The following is an 11,506-nucleotide window of genomic DNA, read 5'->3' as shown; positions in this document are numbered from 1 at the left end:
TAATCCCCTTTATTTTCACACCCCGTGAAAGAAAGTATTCTGCAACAATATTGAAGAATGTACAACAATGGCAGATTGCCTTTACAAGTATGAAAGTAGTATAACTTGCAATCCAATCAACTCTTTATGTATACCAAGTAGTAATGCTCTTTGGAAAACTTTTAAACACTTCTAAGCAACTTCAGAAAAATGACTTTGAAAGTTTGAGTGCAAGTTGCAAAAATTATAGAGAAATAACTTCATAATATGTTTAAGAGTTTTTGAAAATTGTATAAGAGTTGTGTGTTTGTATTTGTGTTGTGAGAGTTAGAACATTTATATAGACTTTCCAAACACCCATGGTGCCTTTCTGAAAGTGTAGGAGTTGTTTAAAGTGAAGAGATTTCGTTTGGAATGAAAACATTTCATTTTGAAATCCGAAATCTGATGCAACAGCTCTCAGTAATCGATTACTAACACTGGGTAATCGATTACCCAGACTCTATGTCCACTGTTCTTTTAAAAACGAATTGGAGTAATTGATTACGCTAATTTGGGTAATCGGCTACTCAACTTTTTCAAAACTGGTAACCTGTTACTTAAAGGCAGTAATGGATTACTCTGGACAATTTTAACTTGGATAGCTCTTTTCTCACACACGTAACCTGTTACTTAGATGAAGTAACCTGTTACACACTATTTTTGAAAATTGTTTTAAGTATTTTTAAAGTGTTTCAACTTTCTTTAAAAAATAGTTTGAGCATTACAACTTTGCATATTTAAGAGTTTTAGGATAGAAGTACCTATAGAGACTTAAACAAATTGTCTTGAAGCTTTAATCTTCTTTGTCTTCAAAAGTATTCTTCCTTTTCTTCTTTTTGGTGATGTTGGTGTCTTCATCAAAACCTTGTCAAGGTCAGGAGCAAAGATTTTCTTCACATTAGTAATAATTTATAAATAAACTTCTTATTTATTTAAAATTAAAAAAATTGAATTTTCCTTTTAACATGTAGTAGTTCTTTAATCTAGTGGTTTTCAGTGGAGCCTTATCAGGTAAAACTTCCTAAGATAATTGTTTTTAGTATGAAACGAATATTAGGGTACATTAAAATACGGTTTGATATGTATCTTCTATAACGGATCAAATAAAATGTCTTGTAATTGTGTGGCGAAGATTGGTTATTTGTAGAAAAATATATGTCTTGTAATTAGTTCATTAATATAGCCATGTTGGGTTGGTTCAATTGTAAGTTAGATTCCAAATATTTGTGCAAGACTAACGGCCAAATATCCAACCTTGATTAAAAAAACGGATTGTGTATATTAAAGTATATGTGTAATTGACATTTATATTTTTTTTAGGAATATTTGTTGTCATTTATAAGAATAACTCGAAATTTTATTATGCATATTCCTAAAAATATGAGATATAATTATCAAAATACTTATATTTTAAAATTATTATTTTATTACTATTATAGTTATATAGGTAAGAAGTAAGAATAATATTTTTTGATGTGATATAACTAAGATAACAAATGTACGTTAAATAATTGTTGAATACAACTATAGAATTAAAAAATTGTTATTTAATTATTTATATAGTACCTATTTAGCTAGGAAATATCCTATAGTTACTTATCATAACCTTAAGTGGATAATGAATCAAGATATTGGAAGAATGAATATAGCATCTCTAAAAACTTAAGAATAGAATTTATAAAAGATATATTATTTACATAAATAAAAATTAAGTATTATCCCTTCAACACTATGTAGGTTGACGCTACATATATGCTATATAAATATCATTGTAGTGACAAACACTTCATGTCTGTTAACCCACATTTTTACTTTCTGATGTCAAATATTTAAGTTTTATATATTTTATTTTGGTGAATCAGAATATTTTTGTATTAAATATAATTTATATTGTTATTTTTATTTGGTACACTTTATATTATATTTCTTTGTATTTACTTTAATTATTAAATTAAGGTGAAATGATAGTTAATATGTTGGTGGTGATTATATACGATTATATATTTTTCGTAGAAATTAAAAAGGGTTAAGGGAAAAATAAGAAAGGGAAATTATATTATGGTGGTGGTTACACCATGTTTTCCTTTTATATAGTATAGAAATATATATATATTTTTTGTAGAAATTTAAAAGGGTTAATGGCAAAATAAGAAAGGGAAATTATATCATGGTGTAGTTACACCATGTTTTCTTTTTACGTACAGCATAGATAGATGTTATTATATAGAGCTACAAATTATTTTCATCTTATCACATTTCTTGGAAAAGAATGTAAATCATAATGGTGAAATTAAAAACGTATGAATGTAATATCTATATTTTTTTATACAATCAATATGCCATATATTATTTATGTATATTTTTTAAGAGTGTGTTATAATTAATGTAAAATCATATAACAAACATTGTTGTTAAAAATTATGATAATAAATAATTGTTGACAAGTTATTATGGTTTATTTTATTTGTGAAAATGTTGTTACATGGGGCTGCAATTTATTTTCATCTTGAAACATTTCTTGGGAAAAGAATGAAAAACATTATGGTGAAATTAAAAATATAGAAGTTTAATACTTATACTGTTATTATAAAAAAAATTATATAGTAAATATATCATATATTATTTCTATATATTTTTTGAAGAGTGAATAATAATTATTAAGGCATTTATGATTAATGATGTCTCATGCAAAGACAATGGGGTACAGTAATTAAGCCACTATTCACCCATCACTCTCATCTACAATAATTAAACAAATCCATTAGTATATAATGTGTGAGATTTTATTTAGATGTTATATTTTAAGTGTTCAACAAGTAACAAAACTCAAATTATAACCAGATGTCTCAGGAGAAAAATTCATCTCATGTTTCAACTAACAATAGGAATAGAACGATAATGAAGGAATCAAATGCATGAGTGAATGTAGGAGTGTTTATATTTTTAGTTTGTACATCGTGAGAGAATATAGGAGACAGACTAATACGTAGTTATTATCTATACTATTTATAAGACAAATATTATGTATACTATTTATAAAGACAAATATTATCTATAATATTTACAAAAAATAATACAACCCTAGATAGTCACTACCAACACACTAATCCCATTTGTGATCTTAGACATTATAATAAAGAAAAGAATTATAATATTATGTACATCTAATAAAAATATAATATAAGAATACTCAAATAAAAAAATAATAATACAAAATACACTTAATAAAAAAATGATATTCTAATTCTCCCAAATAAAATATGTAAAAATTGCATAATTTATATCATAAAATAAGAATATGAGCACTTAGTGACACAACAATATCCAATACAGCAAAAACATAAAAACAACCTGGGTAAAGGAAAATCTTAAAAGAAAAATATAGGTGGATTGCCTGAGCGTATTATTTGCTTTAATTTCCGTTTTATTTACAAACATGTCACTTTAATTCTTATCCCAAAAAAAGGTCTCACCTTATTTGCTTTCCTTTTAATTTTGAATTTACTTTTATTTAAAGCTTTTTACAAAACTAAAATAGTAAGAAAAACTCGTCAACATGACATCCCATCTTTAAGAAAGTGATCAACTTTGTTTTAAAATTGGGAAAGGAAATAAAATTCCAACAATAACATTAAAATAAAGAGGATTACAAAATGGAACTTGAAGGATCCATCAGAATTTTATCCAAACTTGAGAGGAAAAACAGTATAAAAATTTCAAAACTAATTTTTAAAAAAGTTATTCAAGGTTAATATAAACTGGGTCAATAAAAAATAGTTCATCTGTTTTATAAAATATTTTTATGTCAATAAACTTTGTCAACAATTAGATGTAATAATCTGAAATTATCATTTGTTAATGGACTCACTCACCTTCTTTTTCAATTCAATTATTGACTGATTTTATCTTTCTAATAAATCAATAGAATGATATTTTAATAAATATAAAACTTTGGAAATTATCCCATAAAACAAAATTAGAAAGTCAAGATATTATAAAAAAATGTATAAAAATAAGAGAATAAAGTATACACTTATATGAGGAGATAAATTATCTCTTACCGCCAATAAGAATATGATATATGTACTATTTTGCTTAGTTTTAAGAATATTTGTATAGAAAATGATTAATTATAACAAATGTTATAATTTTATTAGCTGTAGTAGATAAATTATTTCATTATACCATAAGATATATTATTCTTTAAGTAGGTGTATATATGGTCAGGAAATTTATTATAAATGTGGTATATGTTTTTAGGAAAAAATTGTATATAGATTAATATAACCCATTATATTTAAAGACAAATATGTTTTATATTTTTTTTCCTATTAATGTTTGTTAAAGTTGTTAGTTGATTTCAGTTTGTTAGTTATAATATTGTTTTCGTTAATCGGTTAAGAGTTTAATTAATTGATTAACTAGTTAGTATATAAAAGGTGATTCCCTTAGTCCTTGTAATTCAAGTCATTCATTTTCAGTAATGAGGAATATCAATTCTTTAAGTTTTCTTTCTCATTCTCTTTTCTCATCTTTCTTGATTCATCAAGAAGATTCAAGCATGCCTCCTACCATTTTAACATGGTATCAGAGCGTAATTAATCTTTTATTAGCTTCCACGTTTATGCTTCTATGAAGAACTTCCATCTCAGCTTACTACAAAGAGCAAGAATGGAGAGTGTCTACCAGAGTTACAACAATATCATCATCATTTTCTTTGATCATCTAGAGTCACTGGTTGAGGCACCTGATGATTGTGCCATTTCTATATCAAGCATTCTTCCATTTCAAGATTCCCAAGAAAATTCATGCCAACAACTTTGTATGGACATTTTTGTTGTTTACTAATCAAAGAGGCATGTTCATTTCACTTCTTGCTAAGTAATAAAAAATTAGTGCATATCTTCTTCTCAAAAGTTTCTACCATCTTCTTGCTTTCAATTTTGTAACAAGTAACAACACTCAGAAGCAAAGAAGGGTGAGAAAAGTTTCCTTCAATTATGTTTATCAAACAGGTAATGTTGGTATATGAATATTATCAAGCAATATGCAAGTTCCTCTTTGAGATCTTTCAGAGTTCTTAAGATTTTTGGGTCACTTCACATCATTTTCTTCTTATTCTTCATCAACTACCCCAATTATTTATTTCTTTATTACTCTAGTTTCTTTATGAGAGTGCAAAGCGTCAAAGATTGCATTAGCAACGTTTGCCTATGTTTTGATGAAGACAAGGAATTAGCTCAAGTTTGAAGATGGCTCAACAATCAACATGTCGAGGGCTCAAGTGGTGTCTATGTCATAATTCTTTATTATCTTTTTAGAAGTCTAAGATGCTTGTCATAGATATTGAGTCTAGGTTAGGTAAACCTAGGTGTGAATCTCACAAGACTTAATAAAGTAATTAATCCACTAAAATGAGACATCATCTAGAAATATATGATAAGTAGGTCCATGCATTTATATACATTGATTTTATGCATTAAAGGTATTATATTTTGGAAATCATGTATTGCATGAGCATATATCATATAAGTAGTTTACCATTTAATCATGTATTAAAAATACACTGGTTAATCGATTAACCTCATGGCTTAATCGATTAACGTGAGTGTTTTTCTGCTGTTTCAACAGCATAACTGAAAAACCGTTTTTGAGAGCCAAATTCTGTTTTGTATAAATACTGGCTTAATTGCATAAACGGCTATGTAGAAAAAGAGAAAAAAACACAGGGAAAGATATAGATCATCATTGTTAGAATCTATTGAGAAAATGTTGAATTAGGAGAAAGTTTAGATCATGCTAAGGCTTTAGATTTCATATTCACATTGCATGTTTCTTTGAAAAGCTTTCTTGCATATTCTTGTGTTTTCTTGAAAGAAAAAGAGATAGATCTTTTTGATTGCATATTTTCAGAAACCTCATGCATGAACATTCATATTAGACTAAGACGTCTTGTGAGTTCTTGCTTAGGTTTTAGGCTTTGTTTTTCATTGTAATATCCGAGTATTATGTACTCATTCATAACTCAAAGCATTATTGTAAAAGGATTGGGAAAATCCTAGCCGCAGTTAGGTAAGGTGTTCTTCACACAAAGACTTGGAGATCTTGGGATAGAGAGTGATACCTTGGCTGGGGCCGAATCGCATAAGAAAGGTTTTCTTGGGAGGCGGTTTTGGGAAAGGTGACGAAGTTCTTTGGGTTCCAAGAAGGGAGCGTTCAAGTTTTGTAATTGGAAGCTTGTATGTAACGTACATTGTGTTCCATAGTGAAGAAGGAAAATCTCCCAAATCAGAGGGGAGGACTGGATGTAGTTTTGCAGTGGACAACAAAACGAACCACGATAAAATCTCTGTGCAATCTTTTCTATCATTTTCTCTTTTATGTTTCAAGTTGTTTTAATGCGAATCTGGAACTAATATTTTGCATGCTTGTTCCTTGCTATGTTCTTGTTAATCTTGCATGAAAGTATATGTTATATATATGTTTGTGTGCTGGTTAATAACTGTGCAAGTTGCTGAACCGGTCATTCTGTTTCTGTTACTGGTTAATCGATTAAGACCAGTTGTTAATCGATTAACTGGGCATTTTTTAGCAAGTGTGTAAAAACCAGAAAAGTGGAAATTGAGTTCCGCCACACCTATTCAACCCCCCTTCTAGGTGTATTCTGCCACTGATACCTAACACTTTACCCCTCTTTCTCGTTAAGCATATAACATTAGTGTGTAATTTTTCCTCCTTGAAGCAGCATATAAGAATCAAGATTAAGGTCCATCTCATTTCTTTCTTTCATTCGTTATGATTGGTTTGTTTCTGTCAAAAGGATGGTTAAGCATTAGATGAAGTTGCTTCTGTCAAATAGTGGTCAAGCGTCAGTGTTGCTTCACGTTTAGATTTTAAGACTGGGAGACGAATATTTGTTGACCAGCAAGATGAAGATGATGTAATAGAGTATGTGTGTTGTTCAACATAATCATTTCAAGCTTAGAATGCTTGACACATTTCAGCTTGATGGGATGTTAAAGTTGTTAGTTGATTTCGGTTTGTTAGTTGTAATATTGTTTTCGTTAATAGATTAAGAGTTTAATTAATCGATTAACTAGTTAGTATATAAAAGATGATTCTCTTATTCTTTGTAATTCATTTTTAGTAATGAGAAATATCAATTCTTTAAGCTTTCTTTCTCATTCTCTTTTCTCATCTTTCTTGTTTCATCAAGATTCAAGCATGTCTCCTACCATTTTAACAATTTTAACTAAAATTAAAATTTTAATTTGTTATCAAATTTTAAGAGTTATCTATACATACATTATCTAACCATTATTTCTCATTTGTTATCTCTTACATCATCTTTTCATCTTAGACAGCTTTATGCATATTTAAAATAGGATTTGTTACGTTAGATCAAGGAAGGCTAGGAGAATTGGTGGGGATTGTGAGGTTATACTTCATAAACTATTCCAGAAGTATAAAAAACATGTGGTTGAGTAAAATTCAGTATACAAATTAAAACAAGATATTATATAAAAATGTATAAAAATAAATCAGTATCTTCTGTGACCACTGACCAGCCTTGGGCCGTTTGATGACAGCATTTATTAATCACTAAGTACATGTATGTGTGTTTCTGGAAGATAAAACATATGTATAGATATATACAACCTCCATATTTAGTAACAAAAAAATGATATATATTCTTACTAAATACTTATATTAATTCTCATATCTATAAAAAATGACATATATTATAAGATAGTACTTTATTGATTAATAATTTGTTTATAAGTAATATATGTTACTCTTTATGATTTATTATCTCTTACATCATCTTCACATCTTGGACAGCATGGTGCATATTTAAAATAGGATTTGGTAGGTTAGAGACATCCACCCATATATATGAATTTAGATCCTCTCCAAATATAAATCTAAGTTCAGTCATTTTCATATAATATCATTTGTTTATTTTTTACGTTCGTACATGCAATATCTATGCATTATTAATGTAAAAAAATTATATATAATTAAGATAACATTTATTATTCATAAAGAATCAATGATAATAAAATATGAATGATGGATAATACAATAACTATATAAAACTCATATATTATATATTATTAGTGTATACATTTTTTCTATTTTATTAATGAACAAACAACCAATATTACTCTTTATATTCATACCTTACATTTGCTTATTTTTTCTCCCTTCTGGTGTTATTTTGTTAATCAAAACACAAGTAATATTTGTTAGAAGAAGTTGATAAATATTTTTAATATGGTTGCTTGAGTTCATAAAAAAATAAATTCATATCTCTATAAAATAATTTTTTTTTATAAATGCTTTTATTTTAGAGATTTACCCTTCTTAAGTTCTTATTCATTTTAAGACTTAACTCACCTACATAGCTACACTTATGTTTATAAATATAAAAAAACAAAGAAGTCCATCAAATTTTGCAACTATAAATTAGGTCTTCAGCTCTTCTTATTCTCACTCTAAATTAACTCTACAACTCCTCAAATTGGCTAGGAAGAAGAAGAAGGCATAAGTTATAAGCTATGACTATGTCAGATGGTAATGGTGTGGTTCATCATGTGGCTATGTTGCCAAGTGCAGGAATGGGTCATCTAACACCATTCCTTAGGCTAGCTACCTTTTTTCTTAGCCACAATATCAAAGTTACTCTTATAACTCCTCACCCCACTCACACTCCCTCTGAGTCGCAACTCCTGTCTCGTTTTCAATCTTCTTTCCCCCAAGTAAACCAAATCAACTTCAACGTTGAATCTTCTCTTTCTACTCAAAGTCCTAACTCACACATAGCTATCCCTTATTTCCAAATGATTGATGATATTCGCACCTTTGCAGCTAAAGCTTTATCTCATTTACTCTCTTCACTTTCACCCCCTCTCTCTTTCTTTGTCTTTGACTACTTCATGCTTTCTTCAGTTCTTTCTATCACTCAATCCCTCTCTCTCCCCAACTATGTCTTGTTCACTTCATCCGCCTCTTTCTTCGCCTTGTTCTCTTACTTCTCTACTCTTCCATCATCCTTATCTGAACATGAAACTGTTGAAATCCAAGGGATCCCACCTATACCCATATCATCAATTTCTCCCTATCTTCTCGCCCCTAATAGTATCTTCAAAAAGGTTTTCATTGAAGATAGTTCTCAGATCACAAAATTCGATGGATTTTTCATCAACACATTTGAAGCACTTGAGCACCAACTACTAGAGGCTGTTAATGCTGGCAAAGTGTTACCTGGAATGCCTCCATTATTACCTTTTGGTCCTTTTGTGCCTTGTGAGTTTGAGAAGGAAGGAGATCAATGGAGAAAACCATTGAAGTGGCTTGATGATCAGCCAAGAGGGTCTGTGGTGTTTGCTAACTTTGGAAGTACCACAAAGTTTGGATGGGACCAAATACGGGAGATAGCATATGGGTTAGTGAGAAGTGGGATTAGGTTTTTGTTGGTGGTGAAGGATAAGAAATACTTCAACGAAGATGATAAAAAAGAAGAAGATGGGTTAGAAGAGGTGTTAGGGTATGAGTTGGTGGATAGGGTAAGAGATAAAGGGTTGGTGATGAAAGAGTGGGTTTACCAAAGTGGTATTCTAAGTCATGAAGCTATTGGAGGGTTTTTAAGTCATTGTGGGTGGAACTCAATTGTAGAGGCAGCTTGGAATGGTGTACCAATTTTTGGGTGGCCTCAACGAGGGGATCAAAAGATGAATGCTGAAGTGGTGGAGAGGAGTGGGTGGGGGACTTGGAACAAGAATTGGGGTTGGATTGGTGAACGTTTATGAAGGTTTTAAAAGGAAACAATTTTATACAATCTCTTTATTCAAAAAAAAAAAAATTTACCCATTTTTCCGCAATGTTTTTTAGAAGTATTATTTTTCGGGGCGTTACAACATGGTATCAGAGCGGCTCTTTCCTAATCGGCCTTGGGCATGGCCTTACATGCTTTCTTGTGTGACTTTGTTTGTTAGTTGCTTGTCTGATTGACTGATTGTGTGATTGTTTGATCGAAGTATGACCATGGGATAAGTTTGTTGAGGAAGAGTATCTCACCTAGTCTAATGGTCACAGATTCAGATGGTAGGAAGAGGAACTGCAAACCTGGACTTCATGGCGGCGATGACCGCGACAATCCAAGGTGTAAACACTAACTTACATCAACTGAACCAACAACAACAAACTCAATCGAGTCAAGGATCGACTCAGTATAGGGGTCTGGATGAGTTCTGTCGTAGACAACCCCCAAAGTTCGAGGGAGGATTTGCACCTGAGGCTGCAAATGAATGGATCCAAGAGCTGGAGAAAATCTTCCGGACACTCATGTGCACCGATGAGCAGAAGGTCACTTACGCGACCTACATGTTATCCAAGGAAGCTGAAAACTGGTGGGAGTTCACCGGGCGACAGATGGTGCATGAGCACCAGGTGGTCAGCTGGACCACATTCAATGATAAGTTCTTGTAGAAGTATTTTCCCGCGGATATGAAGACCAAGAAGGATATGGAATTTCTGCGTCTGCGGCAAGGGAGTCTGACTATGGGAGAGTATGCTTCCAAATTCGAGGAACTGGCAAGGTATGCCCCACATTACAATGAGATTGGGAATGATAGGTCTAAGTGTGCTAAGTTCGAGGATGGACTTAAGCAAGACCTGAAGGTGATGTTCGTTCACCAAAAAATACCAGACTTTGCAACTCTGGTAAATAGATGCAGGCTCTATGAAGAGAGCGTCGAGGCGAGGAATGCGACACTAGAGAGTGTTGTACAACCTGCAAGTTCCTACAGTCCTCAGAGGCACTCTGGACAAGGGTTTGGAAGGGGAAGATCCTTCAACCGCAACCAGAAACCTTACACTTCATCCTCTGGGAGTCAACCGAGTAATATCAAGCCATACACCAATAAGGACTTCCAACAAGGGAACAACAATAACCACAACCACAGCCACAACAACAACAACAACAGGATGAGTTCGTCTGTCGGGAACTACAATCAGACGACGACACGAGTGTGTCCCAAGTGCAAGGGAAGGCACGTTGGTAACACTTGTGTGACTTGTTTTCATTGCAATGAGATAGGACAATACAAGTCTTCATGCCCAAAGCTAAAAAGGGAAGCAGTGAACTCGATGCAGGCGGCACGACCTAGGGCTCAGGGAAGAGTGTTCACGATGAGCGGAATAGAGGTCGGGACTAACGAAGATCTCATTCAAGGTACCTGCAATGTTAACGAGATTCCTTTATCTGTACTATTTGATTCGGGTGTGACCCATTCCTATATTGCTATTGATGTTGTCAACCGTTTAGCTTTACCTATTGTGCCTTTACCTTATACATTACGTTTTTCACGTGTCTCAACTTAGAAAATACATTAGTGACCTGTCGCACATAATCGAACCCGATTCAATTCAGTTAAAGGATAATCTTACGTTTGAGACATTGCTAGTAAAGATCGGTGATCGG

The 11,506-nt window shown here is 31.5% G+C and overlaps 1 protein-coding gene across 1 annotated transcript; it reads left to right on the top strand.

Annotated features, from left to right (window-relative positions):
- Positions 1-8,582: 8,582 nt before the first annotated feature.
- LOC109340165 (UDP-glycosyltransferase 708D1-like) lies at positions 8,583-9,833 on the top strand. Its single transcript, XM_019577754.1, has one exon. The coding sequence runs from the start codon at positions 8,583-8,585 to the stop codon at positions 9,831-9,833; it is 1,251 nt and encodes a 416-aa protein (XP_019433299.1).
- The last annotated feature ends 1,673 nt before the right edge of the window (positions 9,834-11,506 follow it).

This window comes from Lupinus angustifolius, unplaced genomic scaffold, assembly GCF_001865875.1.
Source record: "Lupinus angustifolius cultivar Tanjil unplaced genomic scaffold, LupAngTanjil_v1.0 Scaffold_145_56, whole genome shotgun sequence".
NCBI lineage: Eukaryota > Viridiplantae > Streptophyta > Magnoliopsida > Fabales > Fabaceae > Lupinus > Lupinus angustifolius.
The sequence above is the reverse complement of the archived record's forward strand: the minus strand, read 5'-3'. Positions and strand labels throughout refer to the sequence as shown.

What these genes read in the sequence shown, in the direction of transcription:
- LOC109340165 (XM_019577754.1), top strand. Translation starts at nt 8,583, where the DNA reads ATGACTATGTCAGATGGTAATGGTGTGGTTCATCATGTGGCTATGTTG.